This window comes from Larimichthys crocea, chromosome X (genome assembly GCF_000972845.2).
Source record: "Larimichthys crocea isolate SSNF chromosome X, L_crocea_2.0, whole genome shotgun sequence".
Lineage (NCBI taxonomy): Eukaryota > Metazoa > Chordata > Actinopteri > Sciaenidae > Larimichthys > Larimichthys crocea.
This window is the reverse complement of record NC_040020.1, coordinates 8,310,189-8,324,577: the sequence shown is the minus strand read 5'-3', so window position 1 is coordinate 8,324,577 and position 14,389 is coordinate 8,310,189. Positions and strand designations below refer to the sequence as shown.

Here is a 14,389-nt window from a genome sequence, read left to right as displayed (position 1 = left end):
CATATGTATTTTGACTGAGTTTGGGTTTCACAGAGTGCGAGTATCTGACTGTGTCTGTCGCTCCTCCAGGTCCCGAGGACGTGATCCATTATTCTTTGCGGGATTTGACACTAACTAAGCGAAGGGACACCCCCCCCGACCTGCCGGTGTCAGCCGATTACAGGCCAGTCGTACACCACCGAATACCTCTCCGCTGGTCCAGCTACAGCCTTCCCACCGAGCCCGAGCAGTTCGCAGACGCTGACGAGTAAGCCAGACGTACGCCGTCACTGTCGCTGTGAACTATTCGGAGTTTGAGTTTTAGATTATTTGTTGAGTCTCATCAAAACAACAATTTAAAGCTTCAAAATCAAATAGGTTCATGTTGTCAGAGAGTGCAGGATGGAGTCTCAGTTGGGTTTTTTTATCGTAGGTTTTATTTCATAATTTATATTCAGGTTTTATATTTGTTTTATGTCGCGACACATTCATTTGTTCGGCTTCTGTGATCTTAAGGAATGATTTTAGCTTTAACTCCTCGTACGTACCTGTTACACCGCTTCAGTGACTGTTGATGCTCATATTTCATATCTTCATAATTTTGCCTCCCAAGAACTGAAATAACAGTTTTTATCTGAGTTCACCGCTGTCATAATAAGTTTAATTGTTCACAACAAGTACACGAAGGGAGTGTTTTAATTTGGGGGCAGCCAGCCTCACGGAGCAGTTATGGTTTGATTATGGAACAACAGCAACTCGTTATCTGCCTGTTTAGACCTTCGTTTTCATTTTCACAATTACAATAAATCAATTTTTCTTCTGCCTTGTGGTCAAACTGTGCATGTTTCTCTCCACCTGTCGGCCTGAGCTCCACCTGTGTGGCAGGGTGGTGAAGGACGAGCAGCTCCTCCGCTCACATGAACTCAGATTCACTCTGTTTTCATTTCTGGTGGATTCTTAAGACGCGATGGCAGCTTTTGGCCACCAGATGGGAGAGTTGCTGTCAGGTTTTGTTTTTCTCTGAGTTACTCACACACCTATGGGAGTTCAATGGGTTCATTCCCAAGGAGAAGGAGACGGAGGCAGTTACGTGCTCGCTGCTCAAACCACATTTCAGCCCGATGCAGCTAAAGATGGAGGCAACTGATACGCAGCTGATTAATCTCATTCAACAATACTAAATCATTCATGTGCACAGACACCGTGTCAATAATAGATCGAGGTTTGAGTTGTGTCTTTTTTTAAATCTTAAGTTTGTAACATCAGCTCTATCGAAGCAGCTGTTGATGTGCCGCAGCCTTCTGTGTGAGTTTCATTGTTGGTGTTGAGGAGGAGGAGGATATAATGGAGGAGTGGTGATGATGATCATCACGGACACATCAGATGAGGTTTGAACAGTAACTGATCACCTTTGGTTTAAGTCCCATTTTCAGACAGTGTCAGAAATAAGACACACATGACATGTTTTCTTTTTTTAACTGATATATAATCATCTTTTTAAACAAATATATATTTTTTATTACCTCAGATTTCACCTTTTTATATTTACATATATAGGTTAAAAGTGTTTTATTGTCATTTCAACCATATACACCAGGGGTCTCCAAACTTTTTTCGGTGTGGCCCACATCAACTTGCCTTTCTGTCTATAACCGGAAATGATATCAGTCCCACCAGGATTTTGCTGGCTTTTTTTTTGAAATAGTTGAAAATAAATAAATAGTTTTTAAATAAGGTGGATTTTAATTAGAATGCCAACTATGATAACTATAATAGGAAAATGCAATTTTGAAAAATAGGCCATGTTTAGACGGATTGTTTGGAATCGTAAGTGGGCCACTCCAGTTGTTTAGGCGGGCCGGATGTGGCCCGCGGGCCGTAGTTTGGAGACCCCTGATATACACAGTACATAGTGAAACAAGAGTGTTGTAGGACTGTGGTGCAGACAGGACTACAGGATGTGCGTGTACATGGCTACATATGAATATGTACAGTATAGTTATCTCAGGTATGCAGAGAGGTTGATATTTGATTAAAAAGGTGTGACTATGACCTCTTTTGGTACTTGAAGGCCCCCGTAGATTCTTCTACACACACGCAATCTCGCCACTAGATGGCACTACATTTCTACACACTGTACCTTTAAATACTCCTTTAATGCTCCTTCCAGGTGGAGAAGTGTCTCAGTTTGAATGTCCTTCAGTTGCGTGTTCCTTTGTCTACACATGATGGCCTCATAGATCAGCCCATCTAACCACGAGCACGATAAGTGGTTCAGAGTGTGGATGGATGCCTGTCTGAACGTCAGTCTTAATTTACTCGGCCGATGATCACGCTTTGCAAACTTGGCTCGTCCCAGAGCGAAAAAGCCACTCCAGAGTCGAACTCACATGTGTTATTTGTTTGATCAGAGACGGTTCAACAAATACTCGTGGGCATGAATAACTATCATCTGAACGCAGAAACCCAGAGTCAGATTGGTCACGTCATCGTGAGATTAAGCCTCGTAGCTGTTTTCTATGACAGGACGTGTTCCACTAACTGTTTTCACTTTCATGTGACCTCTTTTCTTTCAGAGTAAACGCTTGTTTTCCTCATTTAAAGTCGCACTCAGCCCTATCAGTCTGTTCCCCCAGATCCCATCTGTTACTCATTGTCATCGGAGCAGCTCACATTCTCATAGCTCTGCGAGCGGCTGCTTCGCATTCGCAGTTATTAACCAGCATCAAAACGTGTGTTTGCTTTGGATTTCCCCCTCGAATGCTGCAGTAGCTTGTAATAGTCATGCGTCATAATTCTGTGGGGGCGGTATCAGAGTCACATTGTTTAGGAATAGCATGTCTCGTGCATGTTGTAATCTCGGTGAGTGATTAATCCTTCTATACGTCTCAGTAGACCCTTTGTCCACATCCTGTGTTTGGAGGTCTGTGCTGCGACCGGCCTCGCTCGCCCTCCAAACATCCACCCCGAGTTACGGTATGTGTCCGTTGACCCACCCATGTTACATTATTATATTGATAGATGAGAGACATGGATAGACTCTGATTGTTTCATTTCCCAGTGCTGAGATGGCTTTGGGGAAATAAGCTCCAGGCCCTTTTTAATGCCACATTTCTTCGACGTGAATCACCACCCGTCATTTCATCTGTTTCCAGCGTGACCAGTCATTTAGCATTCAACGTCTTGATTGATCTGGTACCATAATGGTTTGTTAGCCTGGCACAGGAAGAGATCCAGGAGACGGGGGGCAGGACAGGAAGGAGGACTGTGGTTAGTTTAACCAACCAAAGCAAACACGCCGTGGTCGGGGCAGATTGGTCATAAGAATCGCTGTTTGCCTACGTCGTGATGAATCCTTCCTGTTGAGGAAGCCTTGGTCCGATGCCCGGCCTCGCTGTAGGTATGAGTGGTAAATGCAGCGAACAGACCACCGGCGAAATGATTCTTAATCTATATTTGTGGTCTTATTTTTAGGATTCACAACTTAAGTAGGAACCATTGGGTACGATTTTGGTCTTTTCATATGATTTGTTTGATATACAGCTCATAAGTTTACATCCCCCTGGCAGAATTTGTGAAATATTAGCCTTTTTATTTTTTTTAATCTGACTGATCTTGATGAAAACCTTTATTTAGGGACAGTTGTCAGATGAAGCCATTTACTTTTTGAAAGTATTATAATTACTACCAAAATTCAGCTTTGGCCTGTGAAGCATGGAGGTGGATCTCTGATGTTTTGGGGTGTGTGAGCTACAGCGGCACAGGACATTTAGTTAACACTGAAGTAAAGATAAATGCAGCTTGAATTCATCAGCCTGAAAGCTGTGGCTGAGTCAACCCTCCAGTGGCTCCAGCAGAAGAAAGAGAAGGTCATCACAATCTCCTGACCTCAGATCTGAAACGTGCAGTTCATGCAAGACGACCAAAAAAAGGCCTCGTCCACAACTATGAGAACAGACTGCAAGCTGTGTTAAATTACATAGTAAGATGTAAGTTACTGCTATGTTGAATGTTGTTAAATGCTATTCTGTGATGCCCTGTAGTTTAAATAATTCAAATTCTGTAGAGTACAACTGTAGGTTAATGAAGTGATAGCACTCCAAAGGAGAGATCAGATTGAGCTTGGACAGTCACGAGACGCACGTAACGACGGACAGGTTTCAGATACTCTGCAAAGTTAAGACGCTGTGTGAGGTTTAACATGTTTGGGCACTAATATTCTATTTAAGCCCACAAATAAACCTGCACCCCCTTTGGGAAATTGATACATATTTGGAAGAAGAGAAATCTATTATATGAGAGAAGTCTTTTTAACATTAGCCAACCAGGAAACTAAACATGTGGTGTTTTATAACAATATGCATAAGCCCTTGTAATGCAGAGGCTTTTATTGTGTAATTAGGTCAACGATGGGGAGGAATGACCACCACAGAAATTCTTCTGGACAAACAGTAAGTAATAAACCGTATGCAGTCCTGTCTTTACGTGACCTCATGCAGTGCATGATGAATCGTGCGCTCCCGGTAAAGACAGGAACTGAGCTCGAAGCTTTTCCTCCTCCGTGACTCACCTCCAAGTCACGGCCTTGTTTTTCGTCTCTCCTCTGCACGTCTGGTCGTTTTCTGTGCCTTCTGTCTTGATTGATCTTGTAACGGTATGTTGTTGGCAAGTACAGGAAAGATGCCTGTGGTTAGGTAACCGCAGCCAGAGCTAACCAGAACACAAACATAAATAAATTGGCTGTTTTTTTGTTGCAGGGATTCTGGTAAATTAGAACAATTATCTGGAGTCCACTAGTGAAATTGGTAAAAGATGGAAACTACACGGCCCCTTTTGGAAAATTTGCCTCAGTCAGGCTCGATCCATGCCAGTGTTATTTGATTTCTTCAGAGAAATTTGGCAACATTAAATTTAATGACTGCTTGGCATTTTAAATTCTCTCAACTTTCTGGAAATGGTGGATAGTTTTTTAATGGCTTGTTTTAGGCCGAGGATGTGAACATCGATTTCTCAGAGGCTGTATCTGTATCCCTCCCAGAGAAGAAGGTTCACGGCTTTCCTGTCATTGTGACTTGACCCAGTAGGACGCCAGCCAGCCAGGGTGTAGAGATCTGGGTGACAGACCATCAAGGGAAAAAAAAGAAATCACATGGCGTGTGGAAATAGCTGGCAGCAGTGACGGCAAAGGTTACAGTCGCCCGATGATCAATCACGCTGTTTCCAAACTGTGTGATGAAACAGAAAAGTGCTGCAATGCTCCTGACGGTTACAGACTGAAATGTGTCTGCGCCTTAACCCCGTGCTCCCGTTCTATATTCGAGATATTTTAGAATGAACTTTTAGCATATTTAGAGTTTTTTTGGGGTCGATATAGCTCGTTGCCACATCTGGTGAACAGAGGAAGGGCAGCAGATTTCGCTGAGTCAGTGTGATGGGAATCAGGGGGCGTTCGCCTGGAGTGAAATCTTCACAATATGGTGAAACTGGAGCGTTGCACTATTGCTACAAGCCTGCGTCTGGTAAAATCCACTTCCTAAGTGTGTCTGTAATACTATTCTCGGACATTCTTGTTGTAACACGATGGTTTTTATTAGGGTGCAGTTGAGGAAATACATGTGTTCTCACAGAGAATCCTCCTGACTTGAATTATAGCGACATATTTCAGTCCTGGCTGTGGACGCTCTCACAACTGTCTCTGATATTACGAAGCGGGATTAAAAGGATTGTGCCATCTTTGTTTGTTTAGCTCCACATTAACACATTAAACGTATTTAAATATAGCCTTATTCATATTTTACAAACATGGTCGGCTTCACTTTGTACAGCCTGAGACAATAATATTGTTTTAAATTGACTGTAGTGAGTTTTAAAAGCTGCCCGGACTCAATTTATTCTGTTATTTCTATTTAATAATGAATTAATCAGCTTAGAAATGGAAAAAACTAAACTTTATTTTAAAGATTTGAAATTATTCTTGATTGTTTTTGCAGAACATTTTTCACATTTTAAGCCTGGTCTATAATAACTTTTATATTTACTTTATTCAACTTAAATTATTTATTTTTTCTGGGTTATTAACCTGTATGTGTTTATGATTGATAAAAAGTCCCTGTATGTATGTGTGCACATGGCTCCACTGTTTGTAGATCCTCAGTTATCTGCAGTCTCACATTCATCAGTATTTTGGTGAAGATTGTCAAATTATTATGACAAAAATTGGCGGACCCCCTCGCAGTACCTCTGCGGATCCCTTAGAGGTCTTGGACCCCTGGTTGAAGACCCCTGCCTTACACTAAATGGGACAGTTGTGATGATTATTCTCACTCTAAATGAAGCTGAAAGTGATTTTCTTGTCTAGTTTATTAATTATTTGGCCTGTAGTCAGTACATTGTCATACAGTGACATATTCGCTCATAGAAGACTAAAAAAAACAGCAAATAATCATATTTAAGAAGTTAGAACTTTTTTTTTATTGTGTTTTTTAGCAAAGAACAAATTGATGGTCCAAATTGTTGCAGATGAATTTTCTGTCTCTGTCCTGTGCAGCAGTGGGTGAGCTGAAGCTGTTGTTCCATTTTGAACGTTGGATGTGGAGCCTAAACCGACCTGAATGTTTCCTCTGATATCTTTATAGTCTCATGCTTCAGGCGGAGGTAACGTCTTGGTTTTGCGTGTCTTCGTCTGAACACGCAGTCATTAAAGGGTTATCTGTCTCCATGCAGGCGTCATTCAGTGGCTGCAGTGCCGTGCCAGGCCCAGACAGTGGCAGTGTTTATCAGCCGTACACGCACTGACCCTCTGGCCCGTTGGGATGCTGGGCTCGTAGCTCGCCGGCTGCTATACGTACCGGCCGTGACGACCTGCGTGTCTGCCTACCTGTCTGCCTCCTACTCGCCTGCCTGTATCTGTCTTCCTACCTGCCAGCCTCTCTGTCTTATCGTCAGCGTTCTCGCAGTGCTGCCTCTCTCACATCCACTTACATTTCCTCCAGCCTGTCAGTCTCTCTGCAGCAGCTGCCGAGCTGTCAGTCTCTCCTCCTTCTCTGGTCGTCTTTTTTTTTTTTTTTTTACTGTCTGGCTTCCCAGCTGAGGGATGTCTGGATAGGTGCCGGATAACAAGGACCCCGCAGACCCACTATTCACATACAAGAAAGGAGATGGAAGGAGGGAGGAAGGGAGGGAGGAGGAGGCTGTGACAGATGAAAAGAGATAAATAGAGAGGAAGAAGGAGGAGGAAGAGGAGGAGGAGGAGGAGGAGGAGGAGAGCGCATACAGTAAGAAGGGGTGTGGAGAGAGGAGGGTGAGAGGCAGGGGAGGAATGAACCCATGCAGACAGACGTGCATTAAGAGGGAGACAGCGATGGGGAGCAGATGGAGGGAAAGAAGAAGTGAGAGCAGAAGACACAGCTTATTAAGAGACACTGCCGGGTTTTTTATTATTGAATTAAAACACACACACACACACACACACACACCGTCTCTATGACAGCTTCACGTGCACGGGCAGTCATTGTGACGAGATCCGCATCTGAATTACAGATGAGGCGGTCGAGAGTAAAGTGCAGTTACAGATTTACAACTCATTTGTATAATACATAACTTTCATAAGGTAAACACTCTGCTGCAACTCCATTTAAAGCAACATCATGTAGAGAAGAGTGTAATCCCACTGTGTGGTAACTATGTCCAGCTGTACTCGAGTATTTACTCTGATTACATTACAACAGCCCAGTCAGCCCAGCTCGGCGTCTGTCTTTCAGCCTTTTATTTCACCAAGCTCTCACCAACCACTAAAAGTCAGTCCCACATTTACTCTTGTCCGGCGGCTTCTTGCTCGCTCACTCTCTCCTTTTCTCTTCTTAGCTTCCTCCGTCAGCGTCCTCTTCACTCTCTTCTCCTCTGCCATCATGTCCATAGAAGCTGCTGAGCCTGGTTACCTCCTCTTCTTCTTCCTGGTCGTCCATAACGCCTGTTGGTACAAACACTCAGTTCGTCAGCTTGGCGGTACGCGCTCGAGCTGAACTGAGCTGAACTGAGCTAACAGCAGCTACAGCTGTCAGCAGTTTACTTCACTGTCCCTCATAAACTCTGTAAACACAATTGAGAACAGACGTACGAATGACAGAGACACCGTTCACCTGATCACAGGTCAGTGCAGAGAGTTAAACTCTTTATTATGAAACTGAATCTGAAAAACTGTCCACTTAAACGATAATTAATAATAAAATAAAATATGTATTATTGTTGTTATTACTATGTCATCTGAACACAACCTTGGGCTCAAAGAACAGGAGTGATTATGAGTGTGACGTATTATTTACAACTGAGAGACATTCCTGAAAAAAATGGAGGGGAACACGATGGACACTTTTTTATTTAACAATAACGGAAGAGTATCCAAAACAAGACACCGATCAGGAGAGAGGCGGGAGTCTGAGCGGGCGTTCCAATAACGAGGACCTGTGGTCGGCTTGTGTCAACTTTACTCCCCCCCTCGGTACCAATCCCTCAGTTTCAAATATCTGTTTCAGATGTGTTATTGCAGGGTACCATGTTACACTGCACGTGGCAATGTGCTAAGTAACAACATTCTGTTATGATATATACGACATGCTGACTGAAATGATGGAAACGCTGATTCCATTAGTCGACTCTGTGTTTTAGGAAATGCAACAAACTTGAAATTCACTCAGAGATCCCGGAAAATTATTTTCCATATCTTTACGGTTCCAGAAAATGCATGGAAGGCAGATCCTCCATCACATGTGATGACCTGTTACCTTTAGAGACGATCACATGTCGTAAGAAAAGACACGACACCTTTTATTGAGTATATCAGAAACTTACCCCATTGTGAACCTCAAACTGGTTCATTAATTATTAACGTCCAGGTTTAAAAAACAAAAAACAAACAAACAAAAAAAAAAAAAATATATAGTTTTTATGTATTTTCTTTATGTATTATCTAATTATTTTATTTATTAGTTTGTCCTTATTCATATTTATACTACTTTGCCTGTTTCATAACTGAAAACTTCAAAAATAAGTATTATAAACAAACAAGTGTGACGATGGATTATTAAACAGATGAACGATATGAAAACACACGTTGGTCGAGCTCGGGTCGTGTGCGGTGAGCTGATCTTCCAGTGTGAAGTTTGAAACAGTGGTGTTCTTCACTCACTGATAGTCACTGCTCATAGCATCAGCTACACGCTATTTGCTGAGCTTGTAATTCCATCTGTGTGTGTGTGTGTGTGTGTGTGTGTGTGTGTGTGTGTGTTTTATATTGTGTGTCTTTGATCAGCAGGGCAGAACCCAGAATCCTCATTCTCCACATTGCTCTGTGGGCGATAAGAGGAGTTGTAGCTTAGCTTGCTTACACCTCCCACGCCCATTTCTGCAAACACACACACACACAACACACACACACACACACCACACACCACACCCACCACCACACACACCCTCTCTGCCACACCATACTCACCCCGGAATCTGCCCTTTTAAAGATGAATTACATTCTCTTTCCTGTCTCTGTCTGCCTCTCCCTTTGCCACACCACACACACACACACACACACACACACACACACACACACACACACACACACACCGTCTACAAACAGGCTACATGACAGCGTCCCAGGTTTTTCAGCTCCTCTGCCATCCATTCAGAAAATGTACCTTTCTTCCGCCCTGCCTCTCTCCTCTCTCCCTCTCTCTGTCTCGGCTCATGTGTTGTCTTTCCATGCCTTCTGTAGCCGTGGTCAGCGGAGCCATCTTTGCAGCTGTATCCACAGTTGACCGAGCTTTCCGCAGGGGAAGGTCCGTTGGACAGCACATAACCAAATGTGACCTGCCTGTCGCAGCTGTAGAGATATCTGCGGCCTTGTGTGTTCATTTGCACCTCGCGGTAGCCCGGCGGTTCAGCTGTTTCCTCCTTCAGTGCGGTATCTGGTGATTGTGATACGAGTCTGTATCTGCTGCTGAACTCCACAGTCACATTGTGTTTGAAAAAATACATTTTTAAAACTTTCCTTTTTCATTAAGCAGTGACGTTGCAGTTTGGTTTTGGCCATCTGCTGTGCTGAGACGCTGCCAGGTTTTTAGTGGTGACACTTTGTCCTGCAGTAGTGTCATGTCATTCACGTCAGCGGCTGCCAGCACCGACTCTGTTTGTTTACTTCAGTTTGGAGGAAGTGGGTGTGATACTTTATTAGGGCTGAACAACAAGTAGATAATCAACTAGTGGACTGACAGAAAATAAATATAATATAAAAGTGTTTTTTCTTCAGATCTCAAATGTTGAACGTGTTTTACTTCGTCTTCTATATAATTAGCTGAATAGTCGTTTGGACTGAGAGTTCAAACAAAACATTATTAATTAATTATTCTTATTATTATTATTATTATTATTATTATACCGGACTGAATTAATTAATATTTTTCAACTTTGGCTTTTTCACTATTTCTGATTAGAGCTGAACAATAATTACAAATAAACTGACAGTGAAATAACTGCTCTGTTTCTGATGAACAATGATTATTAATCAGTTTTCAAAATAAACAAATGTAACTACAAAGTCTTCTTACCGTGTTAGAATCATATAAACTGTGAAAACGTTATTTTAAAAGTTATTTAAGTCTGAACGATGAGAACAGACCAAAACATTAAGGTGCTGGTTGGACGATAAATTTCCAGAACTTCCAGAAACTTTCCATGGAAAGTTAAGCTCTGGTTTGGAAAATTTTTCAAATCAGAAACTTCATGGGAATTATGGAAATTAAGTGTAAATTGGTGGTAATTTAAACAAACTGATCATATCCAACATAAATCTAACATGCAAAATAAAACAATAAAAAACCCAAAGTTACAGAACAGACATACGAATGACAGAGACACCGTTTATTTAAAATCTGTTACACGATGCAGGGCTTGCATCTTTTCCCCCTTACGCTAACCCGAGAGGAGACCAGATGGAACCCAACGTGCGAGTCTCGCTCTGAGCTCACCGCCAAGCTGACGAACTGAGCTAACAGCAGCTACAGCTGTCAGCAGTTTACTTCACTGTCCATCATAAACTCTGTAAATCACAGAGAGTTAGTTTGAGAACAGACGTACAAATGACAGAGACACCGTTCACCTGATCACAGGTCAGTGCAGAGAGTTAAACTCTGCTTTTTACGCACTTAAATGATAATTAATAATAAATTAAAAATAATGTATTATTGTTGTTATTATTATTATGTCATCTGAACACAACCTTCGGCTCAAAGAACAGGAGTGATTATGAGTGTGACGATGGAGGGAACAAATGACACTGATGGAGGAAATAATTTTTTATTAGCCAGATGGATTTAACAATAACGGAAGAGTATCCAAAACAAGACCGATCATGAGAGAGGCGGGAGTCTGAGCGGGGCGTTCGACCTGTGGTCGAGCTTGTGTCAGAATTTCAATTTATCAACTTTGTGTTTTAGGAAATGCATCAAACTTGAAATTCACTCAGAGATCCAGGAAATTAATTTCCATATCTTTTACGGTTTCCACAAAATGCATGGAAGGCAGACTCCTCCCATCACAGGTGATGACCTGTTTACCTTTAGAGACAATCACACGTCGTAAGAAAGAGACACGACACCTTTTATTGAGTATATCAGAACATTACCCCCATCGTAAACCTCAAACTGGTTCAATATAAATTGATTATAACGTCCAGGTTTAAAAAACAAAAAACAAACAAAAAAATATATATATAGTTTTTATGTATTTTCTTTAATGTATTATAATTATTATTATTTATTAGTTTGTCCTGTTTATTTATATTTATACTACTTTGCCTGTTTCATAACTGAAAACTTCAAAATAAAGTATTATAAACAGAGTGTGACGATGGATTATTAAACAGATATGAAACGATATGAAAACAACGGTTGGTCGAGCTCGGGTCGTGTGCAGGTGATGTGAGCTGATCTTCAGTGTGAAGTTTGAAACAGGTGGTGTTCTTCATCACTGATACTGTCACTGCTCATAGCATCAGCCTACACGCTATTTGCTGAGCTTGTAATTCCATCTGTGTGTGTGTGTGTGTGTGTTTTGTGTGTTTTATATGTGTGTCTTTGATCAGCAGGGCAGAACCCAGAATCCTCATTCTCCACATTGCTCTGTGGAGCGATAAGAGGAGTTGTAGCTTAGCTTGCTTACACCTCCCACGCCCATTTCTGCAACACACACACACACACACACACACACACACACACACACACACTCTCTCTGCACACCATACATCACCCAGGAATCTGCCCTTTTAAAGATGAATTACATTCTCTTTCCTGTCTCTGTCTGCCTCTCCCCTTTGCGCGCACACACACACACACACACACACACACACACACACACACCATCTACAAACAGGCTACATGACAGCGTCCAAGGTTTTTCAGCTCCTCTGCCATCCATTCAGAAAAATGTAACCTTTCTTTCCGCCCTCCCTCTCTCCCTCTCTCTGTCTCGGCTCATGTGTTGTCTTTCCATGCCTTCTGTAGCCGTGGTCAGCGGAGCCATCTTTGCAGCTGTATCCACAGTTAGACCGAGCTTTCCGCAGGGGAAGGTCCGTTGGACAGCACATAACAAAGGAATGTGACCTGCCTGTCGCAGCTGATAGAGATATCTGCGGCCTTGTGTGTTCATTTGCACCTCGCGGTAGCCCGGCGGTTCAGCTGTTTCCTCCTTCAGTGCGGTATCTGGTGATTGTGATACGAGTCTGTATCTGCTGCTGAACTCCACAGTCACATTGTGTTTGAAAATAATACATTTTTAAAACTTTCCTTTTTCATTAAGCAGTGACGTTGCAGTTTGGTTTTGGCCATCTGCTGTGCTGAGACGCTGCCAGGTTTTTAGTGGTGACACTTCGTCCTGCAGTAAAGTTGTCATGTCATTCACGTCAGCGGCTGCCAGCACCAACTCTGTTTGTTTACTTCAGTTTGGAGGAAGTGGGTGTGATACTTTAATTAGGGCTGAAACAACGAGTAGAATAATCAACTAGTGGACTGACAGAAAATAAATATAATATAAGAGTTGTTTTTTCTTCAGATCTTCAAATGTGAACGTGTTTTACTTCGTCTTTTATGATAATTAGCTGAACAGTTGTTTGGCTTCGGTCTGAGAGTTCAAACATTATTAATTAATTATTCATTATTATTATTATTATTATTACCAGACTGAATTATTAATTAATATTTTTCAACTTTGGCTTTTTTTTTTTATTAGAGCTGAAACAATAATTACAAATGAACTGACAGTGAAAATAACTGCTCTGTTTCTGATGAACAATGATTATTAATCAGTTTTCAAAATAAAACAAATGTAACTACAAAGTCTTCTTACCGTGTTAGAATCATATAAACTGTGAAAACGTTATTTATAAAAGTTATTTAAGTCTGAACGATGAGAACAGACCAAAACATTAAAGGTGCTGGTTGGACGATAGATTTCCAGAAACTCTCCAGAAACTTTCCATGGAAAGTTAAGCTCTGGAATTTTGGAAAAATTTTCAAATCAGAAACTTCATGGGAATTATGGAAATTAAGTGTAAATTGGTGGTAATTGAAACAAACTGAATCATATCCAAACATGAATCTAAACATGAAAAATAAAACAATTAAAAAACATTTCAACAGATTTATTTGTAAGTAGAACTTTATCAAGTTTGAATGATTTTATTGAACAATATTCTGTAGTCCAACAGCTCACATGTGTCTTCAACAGTCTCTGTGTGCTCTGGGCTCTAAAGTGTGGTCCAGGTACAGAACTCACCTGTGCAGGTAGGGGGCGTGGCCTCAGTAGCCCTGCAGTATTTCAGTATGATCCGATACCAAGTAAATACGGGCCAGTATCGCTGATACCAATACTTTTCAATAAATAAGGTGGATGCGTCATTGAATTGCAAAATCTCAATTAATTTTCATGACCTTAAGTGTTTTTATGTATTTCCTTCTTTATCATTAAATAGTTAAAACCCAGGACAGAATTAGGACAAAGTTTAAAATTAAATAGAAAATCTAGATATCAAATCTTTTCAGAAAAATCTTAAATAAAAAGTACTCGCAAACCAGTAAACAAATTAAAACAAACAAGTACTGTTGAGAAACTATAATACAGAAATTAAATTAAAATTCTCAACAACAACAAATATAAATAATATGTAAAGAACTTAACATCCCTTAAAGCCTTTAGTTAGTCTGTTACAGGTTACAGCTTGTTGTTCAAAAACAGCATCAATCATCATTTTTTGGACTAACTAACTCCCTTTGTTTATTTGCTTTGTGCGTCTAAGTCACGTGACGGCGCAACATCTAAACACAAGAGCGGCGAGTCCGGCGACCTGGCTGTTTCCTCTTTGCCGAAA

The 14,389-nt window shown here is 41.3% G+C and overlaps 1 protein-coding gene across 3 annotated transcripts in view; it reads left to right on the top strand.

Moving 5' to 3' along the window:
• Positions 1-14,389, top strand: part of LOC113746612 (uncharacterized) — a 64,423-nt gene that overhangs the window by 2,388 nt on the left and 47,646 nt on the right. For all 3 annotated transcript variants that reach the window (XM_027282987.1, XM_027282985.1, XM_027282984.1), the window contains exon 4: positions 70-247. In XM_027282987.1, coding sequence (XP_027138788.1) covers positions 70-247 — 178 coding nt within the window. The remainder of the gene's footprint in view (positions 1-69; positions 248-14,389) is intronic.